This window comes from Phyllobates terribilis, unplaced genomic scaffold, assembly GCF_046119375.1.
Source record: "Phyllobates terribilis strain yellow unplaced genomic scaffold, ASM4611937v1 Scaffold_8__6_contigs__length_399053987, whole genome shotgun sequence".
NCBI lineage: Eukaryota > Metazoa > Chordata > Amphibia > Anura > Dendrobatidae > Phyllobates > Phyllobates terribilis.
In genome coordinates, this window is record NW_027362768.1 from 364,605,282 (window position 1) to 364,619,259 (window position 13,978).

General features: G+C 46.1%; 1 protein-coding gene across 1 annotated transcript; it reads right to left on the reverse strand.

Moving 5' to 3' along the window:
* Nucleotides 1-4,065: 4,065 nt before the first annotated feature.
* LOC141156577 (CUB and zona pellucida-like domain-containing protein 1) lies at nucleotides 4,066-13,770 on the reverse strand. The gene is made up of 4 exons (XM_073642775.1): nucleotides 13,577-13,770; nucleotides 10,534-10,895; nucleotides 9,170-9,426; nucleotides 4,066-4,546 (listed from the first exon to the last, which is right to left on the reverse strand). The coding sequence occupies exons 1-4, from the start codon at nucleotides 13,652-13,654 to the stop codon at nucleotides 4,386-4,388; spliced, it is 858 nt and encodes a 285-aa protein (XP_073498876.1). The 5' UTR covers nucleotides 13,655-13,770; the 3' UTR covers nucleotides 4,066-4,385.
* Between the last annotated feature and the right edge of the window lie 208 nt (nucleotides 13,771-13,978).

The window sequence follows — 13,978 nt, forward strand, 5'->3', positions numbered from 1 at the left end:
TGCTACTTGAGAGTGTGCAATGACAGGTGCAGGGCAGGAGGCATCTTCACATGCACTATGGACAGGGGATTGGCTTACATGCACAACAGCGGAAGAAGCTATGGTGCCACTCGCAGACACTTTTCCTGGACCCTGGGGTTCTGCCCACAAAGTCGGGTGCTTTGCTGCCATGTGCCTGATCATGCTGATGGTGGTCAGGCTGGTCGTTTTGCCACCCCTGCTGATGCTGGCATGGCAGGTGGTGCAAATGGCCTTTTTGGAGTTATCGGCAGAGTCTTTAAAAAACAACCAGACTCGGGAAGACCTAACAGTTGTACTGGCAACTTCCTTTGTGTTGGTGTTACGGGGAACGGTTGACTGCCTTCTGTCTGCGGCCACCACACTGCTTCTTCCTGCCTGTTGGGGTGCTCTGCCTCCCTCCCCCTGTGTGCTGCTGTCCTCGCTCTGCATGTCCTCCTGCCAGATTGAGTCAGTTACTCTATCATCCACCACCTCGTCTTCCACTTCCGCATCCTTGTCCTCCTACTGACTTTCTGGCAATTGTGTCTCATCATCGTCCACCTCTTGTGACACTTTCCCACCGTCGCCTTCGTGTGACCGTGGCTGCTAAAATATTTGGGCATCGCTACACGCGATCTCCTCTTGCCCCGCTTCAAGTGGATCGGGCGAGAGGCCCGAATCTATAAATGGAAAAGTGAACAGTTCTTCAGAGTGTCCAAGTGTGGGATCAGTTGTCTCTGGGTACTCGGCATGGTGGGAGGAAGGAGGATCAGGGTGAGAAATATGCGTTCCAGACTCGCAGCTACTGAGACTTGACCGTGTGGAAGACAGGGTGTTGGTGGTGGTGGTGGTGGTGCCAAAGTGACTGGAAGCATTATCCGCTATCCAACCAACAACCTTTTGACACTGCTCTGGGTTCAATAGTGGTGTGCTGCGGTCCACTAGAAATTGGGACAGGAGGGTCAGGCAAGAAGATGTGGGTGTTTGTTGTGGCACAATTTCTTCTTGCCCACGGCCTTGTCCTTGGCCTCTGCATGCACCATCACCATCACATCCAGTTCCCCGTCCCTTGCCACGTGCCTTGCCTATTTTAAATGGAGGACAGTATCTTCCACGCTCACTACAAATGACTGAGTTTGGAGCGAACTTATATGTGATCCGTGTGACGGAGAAAACACAGTTTTAAATAGCTGGATTTCTAGCGCTGTAATATGGAAAGGAGCTGGCTGTATTCTGCAGTGCCAACAAGCAAATGGCTTTGAAAAACGGTGTTCCCTGGATTGCTTTTTAAGCAAATAATGAGGATTAAGATCCAAAGAAAAGTATTCCTGGCCCCTGAGACCTGGGCCTTTGTATAGAAATATTTAACAGCAGCAGCAGACAGAACTGGAATGGAGCCTCTTGTGCTATATGCACTGCAGTCTGCTATATACCCTGCCTGCCTGATATCTCTGCAGATGGATTAGTCCTCAGAAGGACTGTTTGTTAAGATGGATATTTTTAATGTATGGTTTTTCTCCCTACACTACCTAATAGACGATTAAATCTCTCCCTGACGCAGCAGCACCTCTCCCTACACTGTCTGATTCCGGAGTGACTGTGACGAGCATGGCGGCGCCAGGTCTGATATAGACCTGATGACGCTGTGCGGCCAGCCAATCACTGTAATGCCCACAACCAACATGGCTACGGCATTACAGTGCATGGCAGGCAATCCCTGCATGTTCATTGGCTCTCTAAAGAGCGCCAAACATGCAGGGAGGGGACCCAAGTTCCCGCCCGAGCAACCCGGAGATACTCGGCGATCGCCGAGCATCTCGAGCAGTGAGATGCTCGGGCGAGCACCGAGCAGTAGCGAACATGCTCACTCATCACTAGTCGCTATCTCTTATATTGTAGTATTTATGGTAATATTGATCTTAGTACAGTGGTATAATTTCGTCACTAGGTGAAGGTAATATGTAGTCAAAGTATGGTGGAATTATTTGTCTCTTGGTCTTAGTATACTGGATGGTGAGTACTTGTTACTTGCATATGGTTATTTTCTGGATGTTTGACTCACAAACAATTTGACTTACAATTCAATTACAGTAATTTTTTTTCTTCCAATGTTAGGTAGAGGCAGAACTATGTTTGTTATAGAGTCCTTCATCTAGAGAAATGGATATTTGTATGCAGTTTATATCCTGCAAATGTGATATACAACCCAATCCTTAATAACCTACAAGTGCACGAACATGTACTATATGGACAAAAGTATTGAGACCCCTCAAATTACGCTTACAGGAACTTTTGCAACCTACGATTCTACATGTATTGGCATTAATATGGAGTCAACCTCTCTGCAGATATAACGGCTCCCGATCTTCTGGGAAGAATTTTTATATAATTATAGAAGTGTCTGTGGAAATTTTTGCCCCTTCACCCAGAAGAGCATTTGTGGCATCCGACCCTGATGTTGTGGAGAGGCCAGGCTCACAATCTCCAGTCTAGTTGTTGGATGAAGTTGGGATCCAGGCTCTGTGCAGCTGGTCATGTTCTTCCACCAAACTCCCCCAACCACGTCTTTATAGTCCTTGGGCAGTGGGCACCGTCATGGGAACAAAAAAAGGACTTGCCCAAACTGATCCCACAAAGCTTGAAGCTACATGTCCACAATGTCTTGTGCAGAAGCATTAAGATTTTCCTTCGCTGGAACTAAGGGTCTGAGAAACAAGCTGCTAGCATTATCCTCCTCCAACATCTGTACAGAGGGCACAATGCAGTCAGGCGGGTAACGTTCTCCTGGAATCACCAAACCCAGACTCTTCCATCAGACGCAGATAGAGAAGCGTGGCGCGTCACTGCACAATATACATTTCCATTTCTCTATCCAGCCATTAAAGAATGGTATCACTGGTGTCAACCCTCCACATTCCCACTCGTGTCCACTGCTAATGTCGGTGTGCTAGTTCTCGGGATGGTCATCACCCATGACAAACGTTCTGCCCCATGCCCACTGTAGTATTCTCTGCACACCACAGGTGTGTGATTATATACATCTTTGCTCATGTGACTGAATGAAACATCTGAATTCCATGACTAAGGCGTGTGTCCCAACACCATTGTCCATATAGTGTAGAGATGTGTGAGCGCAGCAGCTGTAGACTAGTAATTATTACTTATCTCTTAGTTCTGGGATTATGAAGGTTATTTACACAAAACAAGAACCAGAAAGGAACTGGAACTATCATAAAATAGATGCGGAAAGGAACATAACCACCTGCAGATTCCCACTCACCAATAATATGGAGATGTTCTGCTCCAATGCTGTTTTGCAGTTGCTGAACCAGTTGAAAGATTGACATAAAGCATGGAGTTATAGACTTGTCCAGGATTTTACTTCCACCCTTGTCCATGGGTTGTTTCTGGTATTACATATAATGAGTGATTTGGTTCTAAAATAAACAAATTCGTTTAGAATTTCCCCAAATTTTTGGATTTCGGTGGACCCAAATTTTGGGCAATTTGTTTGCGTAAATCTGGCGAAATGGTAGTTGGATTCAACAGGGCTTGAAATGGGTTAAAAAGTTATAATCACCTTGTTTCTTCTTCACCTGTCTAGCTGTATGGCTTCACTCCGCTCCGGTCTTGTCTTCAGGCATCAGGTCTAGTCTGCCGAGTCTTGGGCCCTTCTACACTTCAATAGACCTGAGACATCATGGCGTTGCCCCACAATGTCATGATATACGTCTCCCTGAGGTTATGATGTTGTGTGAGGCCTAGACACTGACTAGGTCTCATTCAATGTCATGATGTTTTGAAGTCTAGTGAAGCGCAGAAGGTCAAAGATGCCAGGATGCAGCAAACCAGACTGGAGCAAAAGCCTGAAGCGAAAGAAGCCTGGCCATCACGTGAAAAGAGCCCTACCTGATCGGAAGCCTTCCCTTTTCTAATTTATCATGGCTTTGGAGTGGAAACCACCATTCATCTATCAAATCAGTTACGGGTTACACCCAATTTTTAATAATAAGACAGCTTTATTGCATTATAGATCAAGCAAAAGATGGATAAAGCAACAAACAATAAAAAGCAAATGTGACTGAATGAAATCTATATGTACTATGTCAGTGCCCATCCATGTACTAACTGTTATATACAGGACTAAAAATCTAAAAATGAAAACAGAATTGTGGAAAAATTTCAAGAGTGAGATAAACAATAGATAGATAGATTTTCACTGTGAGCTGTTTTTAATTATAAAGAAGTTGACTTTTCGTCTTCCAGATCAAGCAAAGAGCAAAATAAAACATTAAACAACAAACAATAGAAAGAAAATGTGACCAAAGGAAACCTATATGTAATATTGTATTTCCAGTATAATAGATAGTTAATAGATGATTACTTCAGGAACAGCTGGTGTTGCTGTGTATCAGGGATTTCTGTCGTCTTCTGTAGTATTCTTTCTGAATCGCCAAACTCAGCGCTGCCAAAATCACTGTCACACACAAGGCCACCAATAAAGCTGATCTCAGGTTATAGATGTTACTTTGTCTGGTCTTCTCCCCTGTGGAAAAAAAAATACCATAAATACAAAAAAGATCGGTCATGTGTCTACAGAGCAGAGAATCCTTGTTTTTGGTCCAACTATCCAATCCAAACCTATCATATCTGAAACAATAAGCAAGCATGAACAAAGTTCATAAAGTTGATCTGAACGTTTAAGGAAGAGGAACATCTGATATAAATATGACAATAACATGTTTGTATTGAAGAGATACCTGGATACTATAAATCACTATCCTTTGAGCACTGTAACAAAGTGGGTGAAATAAGTGTAAACTGCTTGCGGACGGTAGCCGAGGACGAGCTGCTGTCCGGTTACGCTCTGGCACTTTACAGGAAAATCGTGTTCAAGTCCAAGGTGTGGGGGCATCACAGTCAGTTGAAGGCCGCAGGCCTCCGCTATTTCCAGGCCTCCATCTTCCGGAGACGCTGCACATAACTCAGGGGGCACACAGTTCGTTTCAACCAACAGAAGTTTACTGGACAGTTCAAGTTCATCAGATTGCAATATGCAGTATTGGGCACAACACATTTTATTTTTTATTTCCTTAACACAACATGTTCTCAGCATTACTATCCATTCCTCCTGGACTATCCCTTTGTTGGCTATTCCTGTCAGCCCCAGAGATTTCCTGTTCAGTCACGCAGTGCACCTGGGATCCACTACCTTCCCTTGTCGTGGTTCAGTGTCCGTCATCCACTGAACACCAGAGGATAAGGCCCTCTTCATAGTTCCTGTATTGAGCCTTGAGCTCTGGACTATGCAGGAATGTCTGCAAAGGATTCTAGTAAGGCCTCCCACTGCCATGAACAATAGGTCCTCACTGACACCAGCAGCCCACTGCACTTGAACTTGGTTACTGTACTTTCCTCTCTGAGTCCTACCAGGAAGCAGTCCCTTTTTATGGGGGCTTCCCCTCCCACTATTGGTTAGTCCCAAACTTTAACTGTATCTTATTCTATGTCTTCAGCTAACTACAGTTACTATCTCATAACAGTATGTACTATACAGTTGTGCTCAAAAGTTTACATAACCCTGCAGAATTTTTCCTTTCTTGGCCTTGTTTCAGACAATATGAATGATAACAAAAAAACTTTTTCTCCACTCATGGTTATTGGTTGGGTGAAGCCATTTATTGTCAAACTACTGTGTTTTCCCTTTTTAAATCTTAATGACAACCAAAGACATCCAAATGACCCTGATCAAAAGTTCACATACCCCAGTTCTTAATACTGTGTATTGCCCCCTCTAACATCAATGACAGCTTGAAGTCTTTTGTGGTAGTTGTGGATGAGGTTCTTTATTTTCTCAGATGGTAAAGCTGCCCATTCTTCTTGGCAAAAAGCCTCCAGTTCCTGTAAATTCCTGGGCTGTCTAGCATGAGCTGCGCGCTTGAGATCTCCCCAGAGTGGCTCAATGATATTCAAGTCAGGAGACTGAGATGGCCACTCCAGAACCTTCACTTTGTTCTGCTGTAGCCAATGACAGGTTGACTTGGCCTTGTGTTTTGGATCGTTGTCATGTTGGAACGTCCAAGTACGTCCCATGCGCAGCTTCCGGGCTGATGAGTGCAAATTTGCCTCCAGTAATTGCTGATAACGTGATGCATTCATCTTTCCTTCAACTTTTACCAATTTTTCTGTGCCTTTGTTGCTCACACATCCCCAAAACATCAGCGATCCACCTCCGTGCTTCACTGTAGGAATGGTGTTCCTTTCATCATAGGCCTTGTTGACCTCTGTCCAAAAGTACCGTTTATGGTTGTGGCCAAAAAGTTAACTTTTGGTCTCATCACTCCAAATTACCTTGTTCCAGAAGTTTTGAGGCTTGTCTCTGTGCTGTTTGGCGTATTGTAGGCGAGATACTTTGTGGCATTTACGCAGTAATGGCTTTCTTTGGGTGACTCGACCATACAGCCCATTTTTTTTCAAGTACCTCCTTATTGTGCATCTTGAAACAGCCACACCGCTTGTTTTCAGAGAGTCCTGAATTTCAGCTGATGATTTGTGGGTTTTTCTTTGCATCCGAACAATTTTCCTCGCAGTTGTGGCCGAAATTTTTGTTGGTCTACCTGACTGTGGTTTGGTTCTTACGGAGCTACTGATTTTCCATTTGTTAATCACAGTTTGAACGCTGCTGACTGACATTATCAATTCCTTGGATAGATTTTTGTATCCCTTTCCTGTGTTATACAGTTCAACTACCTTTTCCTGTAGATCCTTTGACAATTCTTTTGCTTTCCCCATGACTCACAATCCAGAAACGTCAGTGGCTGGATGAAAGATGCAAGAGTCTGTCTGGATCCCAGAAACTCACTCAGCTTTTATGCACACACACTGATTAAAAGCAAACAGGTCACAGGTGAGGATGTTACCTTTAGGCTGCGTGCCCACTACTTGTTTTTCAAGCGTTTTTGCGGCGGAATTTCCGCAGTGAAAACGCTTAAAAAACACCTGGCAATACATGCCTCATGGTCGCCAATGATAATCTGCATGAGCTGTGCATATGCTGCGGAAATTTCCGCTGCAGATTATCATTGTGGAAAAGTCCGCAGCATGTCCATTATTTTTGTGGAAACATAGCGTAATAGCCGCCATTGACTTGCATTGAATCGCTTAATATCTGCATGACTACATGTGCACATGCGGATATTAAGCGATTCAATGTGCGGATGGTACCCGGGTCTGGAGAAGAGGAGACTCTCATTCAGACCCGGGTACCATAGTACCTGTTAAAAAAAAGAATTTAAAATAAAAAATATACATTATACTCACCTTCTGATGGCCCGGGGTCTTCTCTCCGGTGCGTCCTGGCTCCCCGGTGGCTCGCGATGGTGTAAAAGGACCTTCCATGACGTAATTTAGTCATGTGACAGGTCACGCGACTGCTGACATCGCCGGTCGCGTGACCTGTCACATGACTAAATGGCGTCATGGAAGGTCCTTTAACACCACCGTGAGCCGCCCAAGACACCGGATGCACCGGAGAGAAGACCGGGAGCCATCAGAAGGTGAGTATAATGTTTTTTTTATTAATTTTTACCATTTTTATTCTTTCTTTAACTATTAACTTGGTCACACTATTTAAATCCATGCCATTTGCATGGATTTGTATAGTGTGACCAAGTTGTCAAGCACTTTCCAAGTGATGCTAAAATCACTTGGAAAGCGCTTGTCAACCCGCATGCAGAAATGCATGCAAAAACGCTTGACAAATGCTTCTACCTGGCAGGAAAAATGCATGTAAAATGCGTTTTTCCTGTCAGGGAGATGCTGAAAAAATCATCAGCATTTCTGTATCGTGGGCACTTAACCTTAGTAGCCATTCAAACCCATTTGTGTCAAATTCTGTGCATGTTATCAGGCCAAAATCACCAGGGTATGTGAACTTTTGATCAGGGTCATTTGGATGTTTTTGGTTGTCATTAAGATTTAAAAAGAGAAAACACAGTAGTTTGACAATAAATGGCTTCACCCAACCAATAACCATGAGTGGAGAAAAAGTTTTTTTGTTATCATTCATATTCTCTGAAAGGCCAAGAAAGGAAAAATTCTGCCGGGGTATGTAAACTTTTGAGCACAATTGTACATGTCCTTAAATTAAGTGTGTGTAATAATGAGAAATGACACAGGGAAAAAGTATTGACCACAGGAAGAAAGAGAGGTATAAAAGACCTGGGAAGTCCTGACAGCAGCTGAAATCTATCAGTAATTAAAAACAATCCTGCCACTTAGTAAGCTGGTTCAACTGATGGCCTATAAAAAGGTGTCTCATTACCAAGGTACCACACAAGAAACATCTCATGACGTGTAAAACAAGTGAGCTGCCTCAAGACCTTCACAACCTTATTGTTGTAAAATATACTGATGGCATTGGTTACAGAAGAATTTCTAAACTACTGAAGGTTCCAGTGAGCCCTGTTGGGGCCATAATCCAGAAGTGTAAAGAATATAATTTCACCATAAACCGGTCACGACCAGGTGCTCCCGGCAAGATTTCAGACAGAAGAGTGAAAATAATTATCATAAGAGTTGTCCAAGAGCCAAGGACCATCTGTGGAGAGCTACAGAAAATAAAGCTGCTAGAATGGCCAAGCCGATCACCTGACCTGAATCAAATAAAAAATGTATGGAAGGAACTAAAGCTCAGAGTTCATAGAAGGAGCCCAAGGAAGCTTCAGGATGTGAAGAGTGTTTGTCTGGAAGAATGGGCCAAAATTACACCTGAGCAATGCCTGCGGCTAGTTTCTCCATACAGGAGACGTCGTGAAGCTTCATCACAAACAAAAGCTTTTGTATTAAGTATTAAATAAATTTCATCAATTGTGTTCAATACTTTTTCCCTGTATCATTTCTCATTATTACACATAATTTATGGACAGCTATGGTTGGAGTTCATTGCCTGTGTGGATTGAATGGATTGTTACTGCACATCTGGTGAGAATTTCATGTCCATATCACCTTTAGAAATATATTTACTTAGAAAGTTGGTGACATGCTCAATACTGATTTCACCTGCTATATATTTATCTCCAACTGTATGGCAGTATTATGAGTGTATTCCCCGATTATTGAGTGACTGCATGATATTATTATCTGATTTCAAAGTCCGGCGACCACTTACTAGATCTAAACACAATGGGGCCCTCAGATAATCTGGCGGTGTCCGGCTCTTCCCTCGAGGTGCGGACGTCTCTTCTGAGTCTTGGGGTAATACAGCCCTGAGTGCAGCGATTCGGGGAGGTAGAGTTGTGACAGATGATCACATTGGCGGTCAGGAAGACTTCATGGAAATAATCAAACTTAACCACGTGGACACTGAAGCGCTGCCGGCGCCGGTCTGTCACTGGGTGATCCTGTAAGGTGGAGTCTTGGTGGCATCTGAGAACAGAACAAAGACATTTCTAAAACATTTGTATAGTTATTGGCGTCAATCTGAGAAATTCGTACATTATGGTCATTGCTTTCCTTCCCTTCCCTTGAAAAAGGCTAGCGCCGAAACGCGCGTCAGGGAGCCCATGTGTAGGACCTGATTGGAGGCCACCTTCTTTATCTGGTAAGACACTATGCGCCGATGCTGATATATTGATACATATGGAGGAATTTGAACTTTGTTCTTCTTTCCTTTGGTGTGCTATTTACCCCATTTTTTGATCTATGTGAGAATTTTATATATGTAATATATGGTCCATACACATGTGGCACGTGATCTGGTAGTGTTTTTAATATATACCTGTGTGTTCACCTCCTTTCAATTACCTTTTTTAAATAAAGATTTATATATTTTAAATATATTATTAAGGACCCATGGATCGTCTTTTTTGCTTTCGAGCTTCTCCTTCTATAGTTATATAGTAACGATTGGTTTATATGTATAAGTCCAGGGGCAGAACAATATGATTGACTGTGGTAAACTTAGCTATATGCTTTTGATATTAGTTACCACTATGTGGCTGTAACACTGTGCCCTGTCCTAACAGATATGTTGATGGATAATAAAGTGGGGATCTTCTTCTAATTCTCAAAGGACAAGAACAAAAAAACCCCACAAATGTTAATAAACTTTAAGTTCTTATTGCATACTTTTTCAAACCCTTACTAGGGTTAAGACTAGGATTAGGACTCATATTAAGGTTAGGACTAAGGTTAGGATTAGGGTTAGGATGGGATTAAGGTTAGGGCTAGGGTTAGACAGTGGATTAGGGTAATAAAGTAGTTATATAGAAAATACAAAAATGTTTTAAAAATAAAAAATAAATACAACACATACTTGGGGGGACAAGATGTTCAATACTAAACTGATGGAAGGCATTTAGGGAATATAAACTGTCCATTGGTAAGGAGGCAGAAAATACTTAGCCTCGCCCGGAGCCTCTGGCTCTACAGTATAGACAGCTGAGCTTTGAGGCTCCATAATGTTTCAGCACATCTGTTAGCGCTGGAGGGACACGTTATTGCCCTGTAATATAAGACATGTTAGTTTCTCACCCATGGTGGATGACGTTGTATTTCTTAGTTGTGTCCTCTAATGACGGGGAAGCAGTGAGGGATTCTGTGAATATCCGCAGCTCCTCATCCACTGACTCCACCACAAGCTCCACATGTAGATGGCTGTGCAGATCCACCTCATGAGGATAAAGGGTGATGGGGTCAGTGAAGCTGTCGCTCTGGTAGAGTCTCATGGAGACGTTGTAATAACCTTTACAGATCACGTTCTTCACTTGAGGATTTATCACCAGAGACTTATTACTCTCCATCTCACACCTCACTGGGATCTCAATACGATGGACATCTGTGTCAGGGACGGTCCCGTAGATGGTGTTAGCGTAGAACGTCTTTTCATCCTCATACTGCAAAAAAAAGCTAAATTAGTGGATTATCCAAAATCAACAAAAAAAAAACAGGGAAAAAAATTCACAATTTATATTCTTAACGTTATTTAGGTGATCTTCAGTGATGTTGTCTCTTCTTCCTGACCTTAATGTAAATTTGTTTATTCGGTCATGTCTAGTGTTGAGCCACCCCCGTAGTGTTCGAGTTCAGTTCGTCGAACACCCGTATGTTCGCCGAACTGTTCGTCGAACACCTTCGAACACCGTTAAAACCAATGGCAGGCAAACAAAAAAAACATAGAAACACATAGAAAACACTTCAAAGGTGTCCAAAAGCTGACAAACTGCTCAGAAGACACAACTAACACATGGAAAAGTGACAAGTACATATAGTCATGCGAAATGAAAAGAGGTGGAGGAGTAAAAGGAGGGGGAGACACAGATATAGGCATGTCATGCCCTTCTAAAACCAAAAAAGTGCGAAGCCGACACGGCCAGTCCGTTCCTGCCCGTGCGACCTCAGTCTCGCCGGGTTTGTGCCAGAGCCGCGGTGGACCCTGACGGCTAGCCCCCCTCTCCCAATACTGGTGCCTGTCCGCTGGTGGGTCGAGTGGGTCGCTGCGGTGGAGGCAGGTCTAATCTTTTTAATTTAAATTGTCTCTCTAATTTGAATGAATACACTTTAAATCCTTTTACAAGGATCTATTGGAGGGCAAGTCTCATGCCAGCAGCCGCGTCACTTCCTGGGCGGAGACTGGTGGAGAGAGTCAGGTGTTGGAGAGAAGAGCTGAAGCTCCAAGACTTTGTTTGCCTACAGGGACGCCCCCCTTCTCGGACCCAGGAGAGGGAGGGTGGGTTGAGGACTTTAGTGGGGCCTGTCCCCGTCTCCCACCCCTCGGTTAGTACCGGGGGTGGGAGCCCTGTCTGGACCTTTCTGAGAGCCCTGTCTGGACTTTTCTGGGAGCTTTGAGTCCCCCTTCCTCCATTATGAAGGGGAGCACATTAAGGGCTAAAAAAGCCAAGGAGGCTAAGGCTAATAAGGAGGAGGCCAAGAAGGAGGTGGCCAAAACAGAGAAGAAGGCAAGGAGGGGTAGCAGGGCACCGGCCGAAGCCAGGCCAGACGCAGTTACCATCTCTACTCTCGGTGAGGGGCCTAGTACTCACGGGGGCTCAGCCGTCCACAAGGACTGGGGCGTCCAGGCCGAGGGGGAGCCTGTTGGCACCTATGGCTCCCGCCTGAGTGCGTACCTCTGCGAGTACGGGGAGGTCGGTAAGACCTTGGGACGACTCCGGGAGGAGCTGCGGTGTGCCCGGCTGGCCGCAGATAGTGCATCGCGTGGCCAGAGGCTGGCCCTGCCTGTCAAGATTAAGGAGCTGAAAAGCTCAGTAAAAAGTCTGGAAAAAAGGAAACAAGAAATCCTGGAAAATGCAGGTCCCTTCTATGAGAAACTGGTGAACGACGAGAGGTTCTGGAGCATGGCTGCCGTCACAAAGAGGGTGCCAGGGGGGTCTGGTCGTCTGGCCCAGGCAGAGGAATCATCGTCATCATCATCAGAGGAGGAGGAAGAGGAGACAGAGGGCCTGCCTGGGGACTCGGTAAGTGATCACCGAGTCACGCATAGTGGGCTGCTGGAACCCCACCAGGTCGCGCTCCCATTGGACTCCAGTCTATCGGAGGACGAGGGGAGCGGTGACAGCAGCAGTAGCGAGGGGGGTTACCTCATGTGCCAGATCCGGCAGCTCGAGTCCCCGGGAGTGGATTACTCCCAGCTAAGATTTAGGGATGAGGACTGCCAGGAGTGGGGAAAGAAAGAAGAAAGGAAAAAAAAAGGTGGTGGAGGAGAAATACATCTATGTCCCCCTTCCTGGGACCCCTCGGTCCCACTGTGGGCCGTTTCCCACCCCAGCCTGGGTTCTGATGTGGCCCCAGTGCAAGGGAGCGGGGAGAATAACGTAACCGTGGTACAGGCAGCCGCCCCTGCTGGTCATAGCAGGGGGGGTGGGCAAGGACCAAACATGAGGATGGTGCCGCAGGTCCGGCTGACCCGAACCCCCACCTTGGTGGGGGGGGGTGGTGCCTCCGGGGTCCCCTGCGAGTATGTCATCTACTGGGTCTGCGGGGGCCCCGGGGCCCGCTAGGAAGGGCATAGGGGCAACCGTGATTGCCGCGGCCATCCTCACCCCGCCCGCACCCTCGGCGGGGGGTGCCGGTCTGCCAGGGTCCCCTGCAAGCCTGCTTCCACCTGGAGCTGCAGGGGCCGCGGCGCCGGTATCTCCAAAGGGCGGGAGTAGGGCCGCGATTGTAAAACGGCCGGCCGTATCCCGGACCACACCACCGGTGGGGTGGCGGTGTCGCCGGGGTCCCCTGGGGGCCCTCCACCATCTGGGGCCGCAGGGACCTCGGCGCCGGTAGAGAGTGAGGGCGGGAGGTGTAGCAGGGATACCGCGGCGGTGAAGCAACCGGCCACGTCCATGACCACACCTCCGGCAGGGAGCGCGGTGTTGCTGGGGTCCCCCGCTGGCCTAATTCCACCCAAGGCTGCAGGGGCCCCAGTGCCGGTATCAGGGGAAAATGCAGGTAATGTAAGTGCAGGAAACATACATTGTAAGAAACAAAAAAATGGCACAACATCTGAAGCCCCGCCCCCAACCACGGCAAGGAGGGCCGCGCCGACTGGGTCCCGCTGGCAATATGTTACCTGGCACTGTGTTGCCTGGGCTGGCGGGGTCCTCGGCGGTGGCTGGTCCCTCTGGGAGTGACGCTCTGCAGCAGGCATTGGGGGAGCAATGCTCTGCTGCAGCACTCACTGCTTCTGCTGGTTCTGCTGCATGCCCTGCTGTGAAGCAGGGTGTGTCTGTTTCTAGCTGCAGCTCTGAGAACCTTAAAGGGGTAGAACACCTTAAAACAGCAAAACAAGGAAAGAGTCTAGGGGAAAAGCATGAAGTGAGTAATAAAAATAATGCTGTAGTAAATGGTGTAGCAGGAAAAGTGGGAAAAACGCATGGTGGGAATGGGGAAAAAGAACAGCAAAAAAAGAGTGGGGAGGAAAAACCGCATGGTGTGAATGATGCACAAAAAAAGTGTATAAATAGTGGTGTGA